The 22,399-nt window shown below is 52.2% G+C and overlaps 1 protein-coding gene across 1 annotated transcript in view; it reads right to left on the bottom strand.

Annotated features, from left to right (window-relative positions):
* POLR2E (RNA polymerase II, I and III subunit E) overlaps positions 1-22,399 on the bottom strand; it is a 58,089-nt gene that overhangs the window by 10,007 nt on the left and 25,683 nt on the right. Inside the window, exons 3-5 of the mRNA XM_086946712.1 lie at positions 4,375-4,490; positions 447-527; positions 98-156 (exon numbers count right to left, since the gene is read on the bottom strand). Of these exons, the coding sequence (XP_086802838.1) occupies positions 98-156; positions 447-527; positions 4,375-4,490 (256 nt within the window). The remainder of the gene's footprint in view (positions 1-97; positions 157-446; positions 528-4,374; positions 4,491-22,399) is intronic.

The raw sequence follows: 22,399 nt of genomic DNA, 5'->3' as shown, positions 1-22,399 counted from the left end.
CACTACCAATTTCTTCCACCTGGGCAAAGAAAAAACAGGGCCTTTGGTTAATGTGAAAGCAAGCACATCGCACAAGTCTGCCGCTCAAAAAGGATACTATCTCGCCAATAACTCTGTTACTTCTTCTTTTGTCATGACAACATGTTCTGGAACCAGCTAGAAGAAGCGAACACAAAAAAAAAAAAAAAGAGTCAAAACACAGACAACAAGCAAACCAGTCGCTTTAAAGGGAGGAGGCTCCAAAACTGGTGATTTTGACATCTGAAGTTGGAAGAGGCAAAGCGGCAAAGCAGGCCTCTTCTGCTACGCTCTATAGCAGGTGTGTGCGCCTCTTTGACTCTGATACAGATCACACAAGCAGGTACTTGTCCCAGTTTCGAACTTGTTAATCTCATTTCCAGGGTGAGTCTCAAATAAGCACTGCGTTCACCAGTGACCAGACTCACCTCATGCTCTGTGATGTTAATGAGCAGCTCCTGCTGCAGAAACTGTTCCAGGATGTATTTGGGAGCCATGTCCACCAGCGACTGAAAAGGAAAGCAATGAGGTATTAACACATTCATGTCATGTTCATTGCAGCTCCTCGCCCCCCAGGACATATTCGTGAAACCTGCTACCCACCCATTGCAGGAAACAATCTATTGCTGATCAGAAGCTCAAGAAAACAGACTGAACAAGAACACAGAACTGCACAAGAAAAGTCCCTAAACACTCATGCTGAAACAGGCCACAGCAGGGTGCAAGACATTACTAAATCCCAACTCTCCTAGCCACTCCCACTCAAAACAATGGAATCATTCAGAAAAACACTGACAGATCAAGATTACAAATACGAATTGAGCCATTGTCAACAATGCTTGTGTGCTACGGAGACCACAAGACAGATACAGCAGTTGGACCGAAAGGAATTCCGACCATGCAAAGCCACCTGTACGGAAATGCCTCTTCCTGTATGGTCTCCCTTAGGCTTTTGGACTGATGCTGCAGGTTTATCAACTGAGAGTCCACTAAGGCCCGCTAAGCAGACCCCAGTGCCTGTGCCCTCGCCCTTAAAACAGGTCTGTTGAATTGGTTCCTACTGAATTGGCTAAACTAACTCACCTGGAAGTCCCTAGTTAATGGTACCCAGGGCTTGCAAGTTGAAGGCTCCCCCCCCCCCCACCCTTGGTGTGACATGAGGGGAAAAAAAAGACTCCCAGATGGCCATTTTCAGACTGGAAGAGCAGTTTAACCTGCTCACTCAACTTTGCCATTTAAAGTAATGGCAAAGCCAGACTTACCCCTGGTATATGTGCAAGTCCAACTATGGCAGGCGTATCAGGTCCAATGGCATGGTACAATAGATCGCACAAGCAGAACATGTGTCTTACGTGCTCCAATAGTAAAAACGCGAAACTATTGTTTTTACTGTGGAAAAGCTTGGTTGCCCAACTGGCAAGTATAAAGTTACACACTGACCCCTCAGCTGCGCTAGCTCTGCAACGGTGTGACTAAAGTGGGTTACATCGATCCAAGTTAGCAAACAACTCGTTTCATTAAGCCGGACTTGAGTCTCAGGTCGAAATTATTGTAACAAGATGCAGAGTGCAACATTAGCAAGGTTGCTAGTTTGGGGTCTTTGGTCCACTATGCCCATACTGGTTGCACATGGGGTCCTGTCGCCGAGACCACTTTCTGCCCCTGCAGAGAGACGAGCTAATAACTCCCAGGAATGGATTCAACAGAGGCCTACTCTGGACGGAGGTGTCACCTCCCTTATACAGGAAATCACACAGGTGAGGGCCCAAAAGACGGGCTTCAAAGGAGAAGCCGCCTTTGAAGGGCAAATGAGTAACACTTGGGGGAGGGGCTGCTCCATTGTTGAGGCAGGCTGGCACTTGAGACGGGATGGGAAAACTGTTGCCAAACCGTTTTTCCAGGGATGTTTTGCTGCCCTTGGTAGCCACACCTCGGGATGGGCTAGAGAGATCCACACGCTGGGAAAGAGTTCCTGCTGTATTGGAAGTATGCAGAATGGTGCATCCTGGGATGCTATATTTCGCAGGAAGTGGTCATCAGGCAAGAAGTAACCTGGTAGTCCAGTGGCTACCAACCGCATCCTGCCCTACTAGCCACTTTCTGAGCATCTCAGATCTCGACTGGAATGGAAGGAGGACTGCCTTGCTGCCCCGTCCAACCGGCAAATGGAGGTTGCACCATCAAAGACTGCACCAAACGGCTATCAAAGGAGAGGGACTGTGCCTGTTGCATCCTGCTCAAGGACAAATGGTTTGCAGAGCCCAGCCAAAGCCGAGAGACTTCAAGGTCAGTAAGCTGGCCGCCTATTCATAGCACAGGGACGCAACAGCTGAGAAGCCTGCTGTGGCAAGTTGGTAGCCCAAAATCTCTAACCCGCAAGCAACAGCCGCTGTGTAGCACCAGGGACCAGGACCTGATGCACAAAGTTGCACCTACGTTTGATAAGGCCAGGAGTGTCGCCGAAGTGCATCTGGGACCTCCAGAGGACGAGCTAGCGACCCAGGAAGGATTGGCTGTGACTTCGATAGTAGGCGACAGGGAGTCCAGTGGCGACTGGACTTCTGACAGCACCAAGAGGACTTTGAGGGACGTCGACCCTATGACCTGGACCGCCTCAACTTCTTCGTGAACCGAGAAGTAGTTGCAGCCAGAAGCTCATCGACCGCATCGCACCCCAAACATCCTTTGAGCATCTTCAGCATCCTTCATCCCTTGCATCAGGACCGCTAGCATAGAAAAGCCCTGCCAAGGATGAAAAAGCATCAAACTGACTGGAGGGGGCTTCACCGGCTGCGGTATCAGCGTCAATACCTTCTCCACTTCAGTCAACTTCCAGCGATGGCTCTTAAATATCAAGCTGGCCTAAACCATTAACCACCAAAAAACACAAGTGTTTTTCTCGGGCTTGGCTTCTCTATGCAATATGCTTTGATAAAGACACTGCAACTGTCTGAATACAATTCTTGATGCCTCCGTCCAAGGACAGTTATCTGTATTTCAAAGCACTATACCTGCTCTTACGGGGCACTCATCCTCCATCGACTGCTTGATGTATACTTCTGTGTGCTTCACCAAGACATTTTTGTTTAGCAGTTTTAATGTTTACAGAAACCAGTCAGATGTTTAGTCACTGTAAAGAGAATGCTACCAGGTGGCACATGGCCATCCCAAGAGAACAAACAGGGCCTTGGTGGGTGTCTCAGCAGGAGGAGTCTTAATAAACAGCTCACAAGGCCAAGGCAGGAGGGAAAGGAACTAGAAGTTGAAGTAAGAGACATTTCACTAAAAACATCATCTGTACAAAGAATTTAGCTTTGACATTTTGAAAGCAGCCTGTAAAAAGAAAATTGTGACAATTCACGGCTGCATGATATTCATTCGCAAACCCAACAGCCATTATAGCTTAAGATTCAGGTAAAGAAAAAAGTGTCAAGTGGTGGTCATTCCCAAATTGGTCGTTGTTATCCAGCCCAGTCACAGCAGTAAGAAAACTGTTATACAGTCAGCAACTGTATGATGTGCAGTACAATTCAGGATGTTGTGCAGGGGTGGGGGAATGCTGAATAAGGACTCTGCCACAAAACAACAGTCACCCTTCCAAGGGGTCCGTGACCAAGACACTCTCTTCTTGTGGTCGCATAGAGTGGAATGAGCTGGACCTGGAACGCCTCCTGACGGGCTTTTGCTGCTTAGAAACGACACCTTAAAAGCCTTTGTTCCGCTGCGCTCCAGCGCTCGCGGCCTTCACAGCTATGTTTACTGAGTAAATAAAATGCACACACCACCACCTGGAGGCGTGACTGAGAAGTCAGGCTCATGGCTAGTTCCTTAGATGGTGCTTCAACAGCAGTACTGTGGGCCATGAGCCGAGAGGGCCCTCTGTACAATAGACACGGAGGGGAAGGAGCCCAGTCCCTCAACACCGGTCAGGTATTGTTGCTGATGGCAAGTAGCTCCCTCCCTACCCCATGAGCCAAGGTACAACTACACGTTACTTTTACCCAGTGCAGTGGCACTCCATTTAACAACCCCGGGTGGATGGAAGGCTAAGTTGGTGCTTCCAGGATAAGAAGCAGTGACCTGATTAAACAAAACTCTCAGCAGCAGCGAAATCATTTACTGAGCTGCCAAGAAGGGTTCTTCGCCAACCCCTGCAGTGACTAAGAGATCATCTTCAAGCTCTCCTGCGTGCACCCAGAGTGGGGCTTTGTTCCCCTGGCCTCCAAAGCCATGGAAGCAGAGCACGGCCTGAGAGCACGGGCTTCCTCTAGGGTTCCCCGAGGTGTGGCTCTGGAGAGCACCCTCCTCCTCATGTGCAACTCCTTGTCCTGTCCTCTTGCAGCTAGAGCGGGTTACCTGCTTTGCTGAGGGAGTCATGCCAGTCTGGACCACGATCAGAGCCCTGGTGATGTTCTCTTCTTGCATCCTCTGGCAGTACATCTTGATGGTTTTGATGCCGACCTTTGGCTCCTCTGGGGAGAAAACAAGAGATTGGTTTATAGCACTGTTAACTAAAGGGTCGGCATCCCCGTTACAACTTAGGGGTTACAGGCTAGAACAAGAGGTTCAAACACAGAAAACCGCAGGTACTCATGAACGTGGGGCCCAGGATGTGAACAGAAAAACAAAGAAGGGGAGACAATTAAGAAGCTCATTCGCGAGTTTGTAAATTCAGACTCAGGCACCGGCCTAACGCTGTCACCACTAGTCCAACACTGAAGGGAGCTGCTTTTAGAGACCACACTTGTTTCCTCTCTCCTAATCACAGACCTACTTTCACTGTAAAGTACACAATTATTTTCTTCTTTAACAGAGTCTTTACTAGCAAGCGCTGTCACCGTTGTTCTTGCAAAGCCTCCGCTTGCTATTCCATCTCCCAGCAGTCCTGCATTTCTGCCATGATATTTTAGCACCCGATCCCCCATGGTAATCCAGCGCACTGTGCTTTAATGGCCATGATTCCTCCATGTTACAAGGCAAAGCTTTCATCAGTCTACAGAGTTCAACTCCCAGGGCTGCTGCCACCTCCTTCCCCAGACACATTTCATGACCACAGGGTCTATAATTCTGCTTAAATGATGACAGCTCCACAGATTAGCTGTCAGCAGCCGCAGAGCTACAAACCCCAGTTCTTTAAGTCCCATTTAATACTGGACGAGCACTGGTGAACATTTGTGACCCCCTGTTTCCACCACGCTACTCTTGAGACCCCATCATTGCACTGTTGCGTGGAGTGACTGCCCCACTCATTTCACGGCGGAAGAGATTTCATGAACAGATTCTGCTTCATGAAGCAAGGGGCAAAGCTACCAACTTAACATGTAGAGCACGGACATCAGAAACCTCTCACAAACCTACACAACATTCTCAAACACAAATATGTGTGAATTAGACTACATATGCACTTTTAAAAACCAGAAAGTACAGGTTGCAAGTTTCAGAGGCAAGAGACCTCCTTAAAAGTCAATCAATGGGTGGAAGCTTAAGGACTTGTCTGACTTCACAAGTCCCTAAAAACAGAGGGAAACAAGACCCGTTATCAGAGCCTCCACGGCTGCCTAACACGGCTGGCATGAAAGAGCTAAATCAGGATTCATTAAGGCACGGAGCCTTCGATACCGCCCTGGTCTCAGATCTGTGAAAGGCCGGGTTGGCAAGGAGCCTTCGATACCGCCCTGGTCTCAGATCTGTGAAAGGCTGGGTTGGTAAGGATGCCTTCGATACCGCCCTGGTCTCAGATCTGTGAAAGGCTGGGTTGGTAAGGAGCCTTCGATACCGCCCTGGTCTCAGATCTGTGAAAGGCCGGGTTGGTAAGGATGCCTTCGATACCGCCCTGGTCTCAGATCTGTGAAAGGCTGGGTTGGCAAGGAGCCTTCGATACCGCCCTGGTCTCAGATCTGTGAAAGGCCGGGTTGGTAAGGATGCCTTCAATACCGCCCTGGTCTCAGATCTGTGAAAGGCCGGGTTGGCAAGGAGCCTTTGATACCGCCCTGGTCTCAGATCTGTGAAAGGCCGGGTTGGCAAGGAGCCTTCGATACCGCCCTGGTCTCAGATCTGTGAAAGGCCGGGTTGGTAAGGATGCCTTCGATACCGCCCTGGTCTCAGATCTGTGAAAGGCTGGGTTGGTAAGGAGCCTTCGATACCGCCCTGGTCTCAGATCTGTGAAAGGCCGGGTTGGCAAGGAGCCTTCGATACCGCCCTGGTCTCAGATCTGTGAAAGGCCGGGTTGGTAAGGATGCCTTCGATACCGCCCTGGTCTCAGATCTGTGAAAGGCTGGGTTGGTAAGGATGCCTTCGATACCGCCCTGGTCTCAGATCTGTGAAAGGCTGGGTTGGCAAGGAGCCTTCGATACCGCCCTGGTCTCAGATCTGTGAAAGGCCGGGTTGGTAAGGATGCCTTCGATACCGCCCTGGTCTCAGATCTGTGAAAGGCTGGGTTGGTAAGGAGCCTTCGATACCGCCCTGGTCTCAGATCTGTGAAAGGCCGGGTTGGCAAGGAGCCTTCGATACCGCCCTGGTCTCAGATCTGTGAAAGGCCGGGTTGGCAAGGAGCCTTCGATACCGCCCTGGTCTCAGATCTGTGAAAGGCCGGGTTGGTAAGGATGCCTTCGATACCGCCCTGGTCTCAGATCTGTGAAAGGCCGGGTTGGTAAGGATGCCTTCGCTGTGTCCTGCTATTCTTTCCATTTGATAGGGGTATCATGAACGTTTCATGCTAGAGGTCCCTTACTTCACAAACAAAAACACTACAGTTATGAGGCAATAGCGCCTTCTATAGTGGCCTGCTCTAGTTTCTATACAAACAGAACACGGCACGGTTGGGGAGGGGCGTGAGATCAGGAAGGCAGCGTGAATACATATAGAGTTTGCTGCACGAATGCCAGGCCACAATCCGCCATGCCTCACACTGGCTTTACCAATTAAATCGCCGGCCTTACTCCAGGAATGGCTCTAAAGTATTTGAATGCTTTTAATCACAAATGGTTTTACTGGATTACAGAATATTTATGTAGTGGGCTTTGAAAGAGAAGCCAGGCCTAGTGCAGCAGTGAAGGCAGAGAAGCGCAACAGTGGACAACAGCCTCTTTCATCAGACAACAGGCGCAGGGAGGCTGAGGGGACCGTCACTCTGAACAGCCACTCGTCCTCTTCCATGGGGTTGAATGCCCGTTGCATTCTGCCCCCACAGATCAGGTTCACACTCAGGGAATCAATGAACATGCACGCACTTTGGGAGGGGCACCGCTCCTGCGTTTTCTCGCGCATGGCGATGCCACCAGATGAGACACATATAAACTGCCAGAGGAGGGCAGTTTTTTTCTTGGACAGAGAGAGTGTGAAAAGATTTGATGCAATGGGAATACAGGTGTTAAAATCTAACAATTCAAAGAGTTTCATTTTGTTTTAATTCAATTCATTCAAAAAATTCAAATTGAAACCAGAGCTTCTAATCTCTACCACACAATGTGCTATGTTGGACACAGAGTCCTTTCTCTGTGTTTCATACACTGAAAAAAATAATTTACAGCTCTCAAGCATGCTCTATTTAATCTATAATTAAAACATTTTGAACAATTGTTTTGGCCAATGCAAGAAATGGTGCGTTGAATTCTGTGCACCCCTTCTTATACCAGCTCCCCACTTAACTCCAAGGCCCGTCCGGTGCAGGTTTTCCATCTGAGCGTGCACTGACGGCTCAGCTCAGGGGGGTCGCGGAGACCTGGGGGTGCTCTTCATCTATAGAAGAAGGCTGCTGCAAGTGAAGGCAGATAACAGAAGCAATGGTGGCATGATATGACCATGGGTGCTTCTAGCGGATAATGACATATGGCCCGGAAGCTGGCACTCTCCTGCAAGGTCTTCCGGTGAGCACAATGCCCACAGCAGTCCAGAGTAAGCTTCACACACAGGCACAGGACCTCCTTGATGCCACTGTCAGCATGGGAAGATGGCACATTACCACGGCCATGCTGAACTGGGACTCATTGATCGGATGGTATATTTGGTTGTCATTTCCTATTTGAAACTAATTCCCTGTGATGCACTTGTTGCGTGTGTAGTTCCAGTGAAGCAAAGGGAGAACTTGAAGATGCTGGTACCTCATACTTCGCTGCCAAGAGAGCGGGCAAAGTGACCGGCTGCAGCTGCTCCATACAGGATACAAACAGGGGCTGAAGCGCTTGTTATTGTCGGTCTGGTTGTACTTACAAGCTGAAAAGGTGCTAGAGGAAGTACCGAGTGAAAAGGAAAGCAAATGCCACAGGGGAGCGAGCCACAGGAGAGGGAACACAAACCCATTGGACGGCGATTGGAGAAGCAACCCGGTTATGGAAAAGTTAGGAGGAAGAGCAAAGAAATTAAAAACAAGCATTGGAAATGCAATAGGTCTCGCATTAGAAAAGTTGGAGCTATTGGTCTTGTAAATGTTATTATTAATTTATGTTTATGTTTTTATAATAGCAAATGTATTAATTTTGTTATTGTAAATGCCAATATTTATAGAATTTGCAAATGTGACACCTATAGCATTATTAAAGCTACATGTTTATTTTTTCATAATGGCTTTTGAATTTTATAAATAATTACATAATATTTTTGTAATGTATAATGGCACTACCTTAAAAAAAAAAAGATTCTGTGAGAAGATTATGTGTAGCGTATTGTAATTTTTTTTAAATGAAGATTAAAAGTGTAATAGTATTTTTTTTGTACTGTTTTAATAAAGTTTTAAACATTGATACATTGCATTTTTGCTGAGGACTGGGACTTAGGGAGAACCCTTGACAGCATATTTCACACGTTAAATATTTCACAATGGCACGAAACGCCATATTCATAAAAAGTGTGTCAGCCGTGAGCCGTAGCGAGGTTAGATAAATGTTTGATGGGAAAGGTCTCTGGAAAAATCGCATTTTTAACCAGGATTTAATGATGACGCAACTGAACACTTTCTTCCAGACGGACCAGTTAACCTCTTTAGAGCCAGCAGGTCTGCATTTAGCACGTCGCCTGGGGCCACAGAAACGGTGAGAAGGGCAGAGGCGGGAAAACGAGAAAGAACACTGGAATAACAGAGAGAAACAAGTCTGATGATGCGAGGCACAAATGAATAGAAAAGATGCGTGGGCAGAGAGGAGGCAGGCGCTGGAGAGGGAGGGGGTGGGCTGCCTGCAGCTCGAGCGACCATATGGAGAGGGAGGGGGTGGGCTGCCTACTACTGCGACGTGGGGGTGTGGGGTGGGCGGAGGAGCGGAAGGGATTACTTTGAGGTGTGATGCCAAGGCTCCGGTGGGGGCAAGGGGCACAAAGCTCTTGGCATTGCTGTGTCGGGGGCTCAGTTTCCCATCAAACACCTTTATTAAAGTCAATGACTGGAGTTTAGGTTCCGGAAGAGATTCCATAGTCGATGTCCGGTTTTTGTGGAGTAATGTCATAGGAGCCGGGATACTCACCACTCCAGCTGACACAGCTTGAGTTTCTCTCCGCCAATCGAATAAAGCATTTCTTGTACCAGCCAATCTTCACCATTAAAAGGAAACAATTCACACAAAATCCATGTCAAATGCTAGACCGCACAGACTATGAATGCGTCAAATGCTGAGAATGGTTTCCAACATGTTAAGATGCTTGGAGCCAGCCGTGAACAGCATATCTTTAAACAGAAGCAATTGCTTTAGCCAAGCAATCAAAGAAAAGTTAGTCAAGCGGAAAAAAGAGAACAGTTCTAACCATGAGAAGACAGTAATGCACGGGTGGCGACTGGGATTGGGATTTTTCGGATTCTGTCTAAAACTCTGGGCAAATCAAAACCAGCTGTTAAGGAGAGTGAGCAGGGCAACCTCGAAAATATAAAGCGGCATAGCGTACAGGTGTGAAGCAGCACAGGGACATACAAATCCCAGGCGGAATGAGAAGCGCGGCCTACGTGTCACGACGATAAAGCATCATTATTCTACCCACGAAGACAGCATTGCAATGGGCTACTCGTCTAAAAAGGAATGTAAATTAACGTTTGGAGGTTATTAAATAAAACACTACCTAGACAGCAATCAAACCGCTAGTCCATTTTTAAACATAATCAGCACAGTTCTGAAAAAACACGGGAAAAGGGTGACATTTGAACATAAATTAACAGACTTCAGCTGCACCGGGCACTATGTGCATTTAAGCTTTAAATCTAAGCAGGCGCAGATCATTCTTCTGTTAAAATACGCAAGCAACACCTCAGATTATTACCCGTACATCTCCTGGAAAAACACGTACTTACTTAAAGCGCTGACAACAGAAGAGGCACGATGTAAGCAGGAACAGAGTGAGAGAAAGGGTAGAGAAAAGGAGAGAAGGGAGAACAAAGACATGGAGTGAAAAGGGTGAAGGCAAGAGAAGTTGAGAGGAAGAAAGAGGGTGCGAGAAAAGATGGAAAGAAAGAAAGAGAAGTGGAAACGCGAGACACGGCCTGGCGGCCGTGAAAGTGAAAGTACGGCTGCCCAGCCGTGGGCAGTGAATAAATTAGGGGAGGAGAAATGCCCGAGGCAGAGCGCACGCTGGGGGGAGCTTGTGGGAGGGAGGCTGGTGGCTTTGATGTGCATTGTGCACGCGCTTTTTTCGCGGGGCACAGCGTCAAATCGCCGTCGATGGTTAAGCTCTGGTTAAGCCCCAATATCTCTCGCAAGCTCAATGCGCAAGTGCATTGACAGGCTCGACCTAATGAATGTAGTAAATATGCTGCTTTTAAAGGAAAGGCTGCTTTAACAAGAAAGCCTCTCCGTTTACTTAATACGTGCCTGAATCTGGTGATACCACTGAAATCACTGCACCCATGCATTTCAAAGCACAACTGACAAGAAGGCGGAAGGATACACTCAAACATTCAAAAGCAGTTACAATTTTAAAAAGAAGCAAAACCCAAGCAACTACTCAGAACTGGTGAGAAAGTCAAAGACCACTGATATGGCAGAGCCTCCACACCACCAATGAACAATCATTCACGTAAAGATATGTGAGCAAACTACAAGACTAATCTCCTCAAGCAGAGGTTTCACAACAGCGACCGACTGACGGCTCCTAGAGTACCCTCCGCTACATCAAGTGCTATGCAGGTATGGTGGACCAAAAAGCAAGGGCTTTGACCAAGGACATGGAAACCTTTGAACATCACTACCACAGCCAGTTCACAGTGGAAAGTTACCCACTGCCATACAGCAGAGGAACAATAAGACCACTGCTACACCCAGTGGCATCAGTACTGAAGGCCGACCATCACCATATTGTGTGACCACCCCCATGGAAAAACAAGCATTAGCAAAGAATGACGCACAATGGCTTGACTACAACATTTCGGAGATGTGCACATGCATGATGACGCACATACATGCACATGCTTACGAAAGGCCGCCAGCATCTTTTTTTGGTCAAGCCTGGGCAGCGCATGCGCTGCTGAAAGGCATGCTGTATTGGAGTGTTGACTTGAAGCCCTGCAAACTCACCGCCTATATTTTTAATTGGCTTGTGTCATTGTCCTTCGTAAACGCTGCCTTCCAATTCGCTATTAGGCTTATTAGTCCCTCCTTGGTACCGCCTTGACTGCATTTGTTACCTCCCATAACGACTGGACCTTTTACTTGTCTTGTTACACTGCCTGCTTTATCTTGGCTGTGAGTACTATTTTGTTTAACGATTTTCCCCTTTTCCACCCACTACGTTGCAGCACGCCGCCCGCTTTCATTTTATTCACTAATGGTGGTCCACTTTCACCTACAGCAACAGTGTTTATTTATTTTACCAGCGTGGTCAGCTTTATGTATAGGGGTTGCACTTATTTATTTAATTGTGTTTTGTTTGTTTACTACCGTCCTTGCGGCACTTTCACATTCATGGAGGCTGCGCCCCGTTCTTTAGACAAGCCACGTCTAAAGAAAGGTGTGCGGCTGCTATTAAAGTAAAAGCGCAGCATGGGCGCTTTTACAAAAAAAGTCACCTGTTTGTCAACTTCAAGAACAGATGCTTTTTTTTGTCACATGCACCCCATGCCGCAGTTTCACTTTAAGGTCGGCCACAACTCTTTCTTTAGACGCAGCTTGTCTAAAGAAAGAGGCGCGGTCTCTATGAATGTGAAACTGCTGCAAGGGCGCTAGCAAACAAACAATATTTAAAATGCATTAGATCTCACATTTGCAAGACTTTAAGCTATTGCATTGCCATTAGCTCAAACTCTCGTAAATGAGAGACCTATTGCATTGCAAATGCTTATTTAAATATATTGATGAGATGGATCAGTAAATTTAAAAAAATCTAAATGTGACTAGCATGAATACACAAAAACGTTTACATCGACAGGGAGAGGACAGGGGCAAGGGAGCTATGGAAGAGGTAGCAGCTGGGCCAGGGAAGGGACAAGCCATGGAGAATTACAGAAAGCAAAGGAGAAGCGTGGGAGGAGGATTCAGGACTCAACAGGGAGCACACAGGAAGGGTGTTCAGGTGAGAAAATCAGCAGAGATGGGAGACAGCTAGAACACACACACCCTCAAGGTGTGCTGAAAGAATAGGAAAAAAGTTGTTTCTAAACGTGAACAGTGGAAGGATACAAGTCACCCATTCAAACAGACGGTAAAGAGGTTATGCTCCAGCTGAGGGACAAACAATGATGGGCAAGCAATGCCATCAGATTTCAAACACTGGCAAAGCCAATAGGTATCGCCTAAGGGCAAGCAATTGGCTTTGGCAATCAGGCTTGTGCAAGCCTCGACAAATCTACTCGCTCACTCGCAATTGCAAGAAAATAAAGTGGCAAAGGCCAAAGCCAAATGCAAGTTCTTGATATAGTCCAAAGTAGGCTTTTACCTACCGACAGCTAAGAGCTACTGAGTTGAAGACTCCTAAAGACCACCGTCGCAAGGTTTGAGGACTATCAGAACACCACCATACTGTGACAAATCACCTCAGAAGGAAGACCCCTTAGAATATGGATATCACAAACAGCGTCATTAAAGAAACCATCCCGGGGGCGTGGCTTGGACGCCGATCGGGATGGCGGCGTGAGCTTGCAGCTCCGCGCAGGGTCCCGCTAATTCTCCTGAAATCAGCACCCGGAGCGACCCCTGGTCGGTGTGACTGGCCTACAAAGAGTTGGGGAGCCACTGGGGAGCGGCGGAAAGCACTTTGGGGTTCGCTGGCCCCGTGGAGACCTCGTAAGACGACGGCCGAGGTGTTGCCGGGAGTGTGAAGAAAATGGCGGCGGCGCGGGTCGATGGCCTCGGAAACCGAAACTGAGCGGAATTGGCGTTGACTGGCGGGGTGGCCCGCTTCTACGAGATCGGAGTTGTGGGAGCTGTAGATGCGGTCCTGAAGGCGGGGAGTTTGGTGCCCAGCATTTGATCGGGGTATTGGGGGCGACCGCTCGTCTCTACTCCTTCTCCCCCTCTCTCTCCCCCCGGATCTGGTGGCAGTGAGGTGGACGGCGCTGGTCCTTCTGATCCTTGGAGTTGCGGGCATTGTGGTGGTACTCTGTCGCGATCATTGCTGAGACGCACGTCCCACTGGACAGTGGTTGTTGGGACTTGGCGAGGCCCTCTGCCCGTGTAGAGGCGACGGAGCAACCTAAGATGGCGGCTGCTGGGGGAGCGACCACCATGGAGCAGGGCCAGGAGGACGTGGCCGCACTATCCCAGGTTGGCGAGGCCCCCCCGCCGATGATGGACCAGGAGCAGAGGCTACATCGGCGCTTGGATGCCATACTGGATGCTATCACCTCGACCAAGGAGGCATTGCAGCAGGACATTGCGCAGGTCGCTACGGGGCTGGGGCTCCTGCGAGCGGATCATGCCAAGTTGGCGGATAAGGTAAAGGACCATGAACAGCTATTATTGTACCTGAAACCGGCGGTGGTGACCGCGGAACACAAGATAACGGACATCATGACCCGGCTGGACATGTCGGAACGACGAGCGGAGGATGCCGAAAGCCACAATAGAAGGAACAACGTGCGGGTCGTAGGCCTGCCGGAACGAATTGAGGGGGAGGATGCGGTGGCCTACATGGAGGAATGGTTCCGGACTGTGGTGGCACCGGAGGGACTTACTTCCTTCTTTACATTGGAGCGAGCTCACAGGGTGCCGGCTCGCCCACCAGCGCTTGGCCGCCCCCCCCCCGACCGATGGTGGTGAGGCTCCTTCATTATAAGGACCGGGACCTCCTAATCCAGAGAGCTCGGGCTTCGGGCCCATATGAGGTGGAAAACAGCAGGGTCACGGTCTTCCCGGACTACACTCAGGCGGTCCAGAAGAATAGGGCGTCATTTCTGGCAGTGAAAAAGGAACTGAGGGAGGAGGGCATCCAGTACTCCTTGCTCTTCCCGGCCAAGCTGCGGATAATCCTGGATGGGGCCACGCACTTTTTTCAGACCCCGGATGAAGCATGGCTGTGGTTGGAATCGTACCGAGCTGGCACGGACAGGAATCACAAAAGTCGGCGAGATCGGCCTAAACCGCCTCAGGTCCGGCAGTCCCAAAGGATCCGCTCCCGCACTAGGCGTCAGCGAGAGAAACGGGAGGCCCAAATGGCTGCAGATAAGAGAGAGGCTCTTGCAGCGACGGCGGCCATTACGAGATCGCAGCCGGAGAGTGAACTGGCAGCGACGGACTCTAGCGACGACGGCGGCAGGACCGGAGAGGAACTTTCGGAGGCGGAGAGCTCGAAGGGGCCGGTGGTCACCCCCCAGACGTCTGATGAGATTTTTCATGGCTGATTCTTCATTGGGACTTGGACACGGTTTTTGGTAGGGTGGCATCCTGTTGGAGCTGGGTGGGTCGCCGGGCAGGGTGCCGCGTTGGCATGGCGGGATGGAGAGCGCGGGGCGCGGGCTCCGCTTGCCGGGGTCGGCGAAAACTCACCCCCCCAGGGCCCTTAAGGCCTTCTGTGGTGGCGACCACAGGTTAGTATGATGTGTGTTTGGTTCAAGGTTTGGATCGGGGCTGACACCGGGTTTGTGGGCTCTGTCCTGGGGAGTGGGGTTCGGGGAGTTTTCTTTTCAATAGTTTGTTTCGGGGGGGGGGCAACTGCTATGGTGTGGGTATTGACTGGCTGCATTTGAACTGGATCGCTCTATGTTGGTATGGGGACGTTACCTAACTTGAAATGCCTGACGTGGAATGTCCGAGGGCTGCGAACTATGGTCAAACGCCACAAAGTGCATGCGTATTTGGTGCGGAGGAGGGGGTTCAGGTTGCCATGTTGCAGGAGACTCATTTAACAAAACAGGAATGCACCGCACTACAGAAGAGATGGCGGGGTCAGGTTTTTGGCACCACTTACTCAGCGTTTGCTAGAGGGGTACTGATATGGGTGAGAGCAGGGATACCGTTTCAGGTGCTGAATCAATTGGTGGATCCCGAGGGCAGATATGTGGCGGTGGAGGGGAGGTTATATGGTCGGGATGTGGTTCTCAGCTGTGTGTATGCTCCAAATGTTGATCAGGCCCGCTTTTTCGATGGTTTATCCGGGTCCTTGGCCTCTTTCCTAGCGGGTCCTGTGATTTTTTTTTTTTTTTTAAATATATTTTTATTGCAGGAATCAGTAAATCGTTACATAATCGACCAGCATTATAGCACAAGCAAAATCAATGAGATACAACCCTCCGTCCCCCCGCCGTAAGTTTCCTACACAGCCATTCGGCCCACAACCCTAGGGTCGGGCGGCGAAATTCAATGGGGGCTCAGAAGGATGTCGAAGCTGGTCCGGATGATCCACTGTCCGTCATCTGCTTTTCCAAACAAGCCTATAAACCCAGAAAGAAAAACCCCACCCTCAAAACGCTACAGACCAAAGAAAACCCTACCCAACCCCGCCATCAGCGCACAGTAACAACCGCAACAGGATCTGCTAAGGGACCCATGGGGAAAGCAACAGGTCTGAAAGTGCAATCGTTTATCGGGACATGGGGCGAGCCGCTTCCTCCCCTTCAGAGTCGCTGGGGGCGCAATAATCCCTAAGGGCCTGCACTAACGTCTCCCACTCCAACGCTGCCTCCTGCGCCTTCTCATTACGCTGCCTCCAAGCTAGCTGGTATCTCAGCGTGCTCTCCCCCGCCGCCCACTTCAAGAGTTCGCTGTGCCATCGGCTTCCTGTCGGACCAACTCGTGCCTTCCAGTTCCTGGTCACCTCTCGTTTAGCAAGGAGTAGCCCTAAGTCAATGAATTTGCTGGATATTTTTTTCTTGGGGGTATGAGGGAACCAGTGCAGGAGTCCCACCGCCGCGCCAAACGATAAGGACCTCCCCGTCACCTCCTCCAGGGTCTTCCCCACTTCTACCCAATAGGATGACAATCCCGGGCAGGCCCACAGCATGTGGAGAAGGTCCGCCTCCTGGGCCGGGCACCTGGGGCAGTCCGCCGAATCCGTAGCAAAATATCGCCTGATTTTCACCGGGGTCAGATATGCTCTATGGAGCACGTAATAGTGGACCAGTTGAAAGCGGGCGTGGCGTGTGCCCTTCCAGGCTCGCCGCACCAGCTGGGACCAGGTCGTCTCCGGGATCTCCTTGCCAATGTCCTCCTCCCAGCGGTTTCTCAAAGTAGTGAGGGGAGCCAGCCCCTCGTTGATCAGTCTGCCGTAAAGGCAAGTGACCGCCTTCACCGTGCCCGCAGACATCATCACGTATTGGCACACCGGAGATAAAGTGGGTTCCTCCTGCCCGCTTTTCCAGTGCGCCTGGATCGCTCGGACAAGGGCCGAGTGCAGCAGAAAGTCGCCGCGGGGGATCTCGAAGCGATCAAGGAGCTCCTGAAAGGGCAAGAGCGCCCCGTCCTCATACAGGTCCCCTATTAGCTGTAAGCCGGCGTCCTCCCAGTTCGCCAATCGTGACCAATCGCCACCATGGGGCAAGGCCGTCAGCATCCCCAAAGGTATTTCGGGCGCATACGGTGTTCTCAGATGGCCCCGGGCGTGAGCTCGGTTCCAACACAGGCGAACGGTCCGCTCCTCCAGCGACAAGTCCTGTAGGGCCAAACGTTGTCGCAGCGCTATGAAGGAGAGAACATGCCTGGCCATACCTGTCCCCCTTCTGTCTTCTGGGCCCCGGAATTCCCGGGCGATCTCCTGGGTGAAGGTCTGGAGCTGCGCCGCTAAATAATACTTTTCAAAGTCCGGCACCGCAAGCCCACCCTCATCCTTCGGCCTCATCAGGGTCTTGAGGGCCACCCGTCGGCGGCCCGAGCCCCAGAGGAATCCGACTATCATTGATCGCAGTAGTCGAAACGTGGCCGGTGGGACCCAAATCGGTAGTGTCCGGAAATAATATAACAACCGGGGAAGCGCCACCATTTTAAGCAAAGCGATCCGCCCTGCCACCGAGAACGGTAGCGTGGCCCAGAAGTCCATACAGCCTCGAAGTGCTCGAGTGCCGCGGGCAATGTTCCCATCTAGGAGGTCAGATGGTTCGTGATATACGTACACCCCCAGGTACTTAAAGCAGTCGGGTTCCCATCTAATCTCCCTACTTAGAGTAGGGGCGGGGGTGCCCTTGCGAACCGGGAAAAGACAGGTCTTAGTCCAATTCACCCGGAGGCCCGAGACCTCCCCAAACTCCGTGAGCGCCGTCGCAGCTCCATGTAGGGCGGCGAGCGGGTCCTCTAGGAAGAGCAGCAGGTTGTCTGCATACAGCGAAATGTAGTGCGGGCCCGAAGGAGTCCATAGGCCCGTATAATGGGCTCCCGATCGGAGATGCAGCGCTAGTGGCTCCACCGCCAGCGCAAAGAGAAGTGGGGATAACGAACATCCCTGCCTCGTGCCCCGTTCCACCGGATATTGTGAGGAAATCAGCGGTCCCGCCCGAACCCTGGCCGATGCAGAGGCATATAGAACCGTGGTCCATCTGATGAAGCCCTCACCGAGGCCGAACCTCCGTAGCACAGTGCAAAGGCAGTCCCATTCCAGGCTATCAAAAGCCTTCTCTAGGTCTACCGATAAGACAACCGGGCACGGGGCGTCCACAAGCGGCTCCCCTAGCAAGCGGAACAACCTGCGAATGTTCATGGTCATGTTACGCCTGGGGATAAAGCCAGCTTGGTCCTCATGCACCAGGGAGCTCATGTGTCCCAGCAGCCTCGAGGCCAAGATGCTGCTCAGTATTTTATAGTCAACCGTCAGCATTGATAAGGGACGGTAAGACCCCGGGTCGGATGAGTCCCTTCCGGGCTTGAGGAGTGGAACCACCAACGCCTCGCACATCGAGCTCGGGAGTCGCCCGAGCCTCTTCGCCTCTCTGTAGACTACCAATAACCTAGGGGCGAGGAGGTCAGCATAAGCTGCATAAAACTCCACAGGAAGGCCGTCCAGGCCCGGGGTCTTATTCCTCGCCATCCTTTTAATGGCGCTACGGATCTCTCCCAGTTCTATGTCGGACCCCAGGGCTTTCGCCACATCCTGCTCCACTGTTCGGAGCTCCAGTGGCCGTAAATAATTATCAAGCAGGTCAGGGTCTCGGGCTGAGCGACTGCGGTACAAACGTTCGTAATATTGCCGGTAGCAGCTCAGAATCTCAGGCTGAGTGCACACCTCGGTTCCGTCTGCCTTGCGCATGGAAGTCGTCAATGAGGACTGACGCGTAGGGTTGGCTAGCCATGCCAGCAACGCGCTCGATCTATCCCCCTCTGCGATGGACCGAACCGTATAGGCCTTGTAGTCAAAACAGCGAAGCCGTTCGACCTCCGCCGCCACCGCCTCCTTCGCCTCCGCCGTGCGTACCTGTAATTCAGGGCGCCCGGGGCGGCGAATTTCCAGCTCGCGGAGTTTCCGGTCCGCTGCATCTAGGTCGGCGAGGATAACTCGCCTCATGCCGACCTTTTTAGAAATACAGTAACCCCTCACCACCACCGTAAAAGCGTCCCACTCTAACGCTCTCGTGCTCGCGGTGCCGCCGTTGGACGCAAAGTACTCTGAGACCTTATCACCTAGGTCCGCCCTGAAAACACTGTCCTCAAGGATCTCGGGCCGTAATTTCCAGGTGGGCACCGCAGGCGCCCCGGGGAACCAACGAAGGTCCAGCAGGAGGGGGTTATGGTCTGATATGGTTCTGGTCAAATATTCAGACCGGACCGCTGCCGAAACCAGTTCGGGCGAGCCAAGAAATCCGTCCAGTCTAACGTGCAACTCATGGAGGCTCGAAAAGTAGGAATAGTCCCTAGATGTGGGGTGTTGCGCCCTCCAGATATCCGTTAGACCCCAGTGGGTCTGCCAGTCCCTACGACCCTTAGCCACGCGACGAACCGGAGAATCGGGAAGGGGTGGATGCGAGCGGTCAGCGTCCACATCCACTACTGAGTTGAAATCTCCTCCGAGCAGAAGGGGCCCGGAGAAGAAGTGGGCCAACGAGCCCGATAACCTGGAAAGGAAGGCAGTCTGGTCTATATTAGGAGCGTACACACAGCAAACGTTTAAGTCCCTCCCTCCCAAAGTGCCCGAAATAGCCACATAACACCCCTCTGGATCTATCACTGTTTTCGTGACCTGGAAGGGAACCCCAGCTCTAACCCAAATCAGCGCCCCTCTGGCATACGCGGAGTACGAAGTGCAAAAGACCTGCCCCCTCCATCTACGCTGTAGCGCCGCCCCTTCCGCCTTGTTCAGATGAGTCTCCTGCAGCAGCGCCATTTGTACCCCCCTACGCACTAAATAAGCGTGGACTTTGTGGCGCCTGGACATAGTATGAAGCCCCCGCACGTTCCAAGTAACACATTTCAGATTAGCAACATCAGCCATTGTCCCATATCTTTCTCGAAAAGTCTCCCCATCTGGGTCCCAACAAAGAAAGGATATCAATCATCCCAGCACTGATGGCGGCCATTTTCCCCAACCAAAACTGAACAACCCAAGAATGAACCAAACCCCCATCCACCCTCCCCAGAACAGGACCCAAATAGCACCATCTAGTTCCCATCCAAACCATACCCTCCAACAACCCACTAACCCCTACTAATCCTGCGGTCGCCACCGTAGGAAGGCCTGAAGGGCCAGGTGCGGGCCGGGCGGAGGCAGTGGGCCCTCGACGCTCAGGCTACCAGGACTAAAGCAAGCCCAAAACAGTGCCAAAAACCCTCGGGGCAAAAACAGGGCACCCCACCCTCCCTGCCCCGGGAGTCAGCATCAATTGTCGGCATCCGCCACCCCCCTGCCGGGCCCCCTCCCAAAATGAAGTAGCTCACCCCATTACCCCTGTCCATCCAGAAGGTCTTCCACCGATTTCGGTGTGATCACCGGTGTATGGACGCTATCAGTCACCGATTCCTCGGAGTCCGTTGGTGCCCCCTCGTCACCAGGGTCTGCTTCCTCCTCAATGGCATCGTCCCGTGAGCCAGATAGCGCAGATAACACCTCCAGCACTCCCCTCCGCTCCGTCGATGTCTCTGCAGTTGAGGGCCCCCCCCCCCCGAGCGGCCACGGCGACTCCGAATCCTCCTGGATCGCCGTCTCTGCTCCGGCTCCGCCGCCTGCTGGGACGAGGAGCCGAAGCCATCTTTCCCTGCTCTATAGAGTTCGAGCCAGGCACAGACATCCTCCGGGGTATCAAAGAATTGAGTTTTGTCATCGACAATTATGCGGAGCCTTGCAGGATAGAGGAGCGAGTACTGGATGCCCTCGCTCCTGAGCTCGCGCTTGACCGCCAGGAAGGAAAACCGTCTGCGTTGAGTTTCGTAGGTGTAATCCGGGAAGATGTTCACCTGGCTGTTCGCCACTTTGAATGGGCCATTATGTCTGGCGGCATTGAGGATGAAGTCTCTGTCCCTAAAGTGCAATAACCGTGCCACCACCGGTCTCGGGGCACGTCCCTGCTGCGGTGGCCTCGCCGGGACTCTATGGGCACGCTCCAGGGTGTAGAAGGAGGATAGACCCTCCGGGGCCACCGTGTCACGGAGCCAGGCCTCCAAGTATGCCACCATGTCGCCATCCTCAATCTTTTCCGGCAGGCCTACCACACGGATGTTGTTCCTCCTGTTGCGGCCTTCCGCATCCTCCGCTCTCTGCTCCAGGGCCGTAATCCGGGATAAAGCATCCTTCATAGTCGCAGCCAAGGTTCGCTGCGCCGGCTCCAAGGTTTTCACCGAGCTCTCCACTTCCTTGACCCGGTCCGAAAGTTTGCCGTGGTCCGCTCTAAGGAGACCTAGGCTCGTCGCTACCTGGGCAATGTCCTGCTGGAGGGCCAAGCGCGTGGTCGCTATCGCCTCTAAGACGCGGTCAAATTGCTGTTGCACCACCAGAACTCTCTGGGTCCCCACGTTCCTCTTTGTCCTGGGTCTCCGAGTCTGAGGCGGCTGGGGTAGTCCCCTTGGCTCCTCTAGGTTTCCCCATGTCGCCGGGAGCACTCCGTGTGGGTCTAGGAGCAGGCGTCTCCGAGTGCAGGCTCCGGCTATGACTCTCCCGGTTGCTGGGCCTCAAGTCGAGTGCCGGAGATCTCCGTCTCCAGGGCCTGTTGGATCTTCTCCGCTTCGGCTCACGCCACCACCACGTCGTCCGAGGGCACCGAGGAGGAGGCGGAGACAATCGTCGCCAGGTCGGGCAGGCCCGCACGGCCGATAAAGTCCCGGGGTGAGGGTCACCAACTCCACCGGACGATTTGCGGCGCCAGAGGGTTGCGCCTCCCATGGAAGTGGGTCGGCCAGGAAAAGGTAGCCAAGTGCAGTGTTGTGAGTGGGGCCACCGCCGGGAACTCCAGACGTCCGCGTGCGGGATCCACTATAGCGTGGGCATCCGCCCAGTCACCCATCCGAGTGCAATCCTCGTTGAAAAAGTCCGATCTGACCGATATCCAGAACACAGATCACTGGGAGATGGCAGAGCCGGGGGTGTGCCGCCGCTGGTGATGCTCCTCCAGTCTAATGGATCCGGCCAAGGGGACAATGAAGTCCGGGCGCCATGTTGGGTCGCACTCCGCAACTCCGCCAACTTCGATTTTTCGCCGGGTCACCACTCGTTCAGACCGCGCCAAGGGCCCCGGAAGGTCTCCGTCGGGCCGATCAGCAGAATGCGGGGGCTGGGGTGCCCCGCAGCCTCCGATTTACAGGATAATCACGGGCTCAGTCCCGGAGCCGAGCTCTCAGGCGACCATCGCCATCGGCGCCCAAGCCACGCCCCCCTAGCGTGTCCTGTGATACTGGGGGGGGGGGACTTTAATTCGATCACGGATGTGGCCTTAGACAGATCTCACCCTCCCCTTGTTGACTCCCCGGTACGTAAGCTGGCCATGCATAGGAAGGATTGGCAAGATAGGTGGGGGCTGTTGGATGTATGGCGGGAACAACACAGGGATGTTAGGGACTACTCCTTTTTCTCGGCACTCCATGCTCTACATGTTAGAATTGATTCGGTACTGTGTGGCGGGTCCCTGGCC

This window comes from Lissotriton vulgaris, chromosome 12 (genome assembly GCF_964263255.1).
Source record: "Lissotriton vulgaris chromosome 12, aLisVul1.2, whole genome shotgun sequence".
In the NCBI taxonomy this organism is placed as follows: domain Eukaryota; kingdom Metazoa; phylum Chordata; class Amphibia; order Caudata; family Salamandridae; genus Lissotriton; species Lissotriton vulgaris.
The sequence above is the reverse complement of the archived record's forward strand: the minus strand, read 5'-3'. Positions and strand labels throughout refer to the sequence as shown.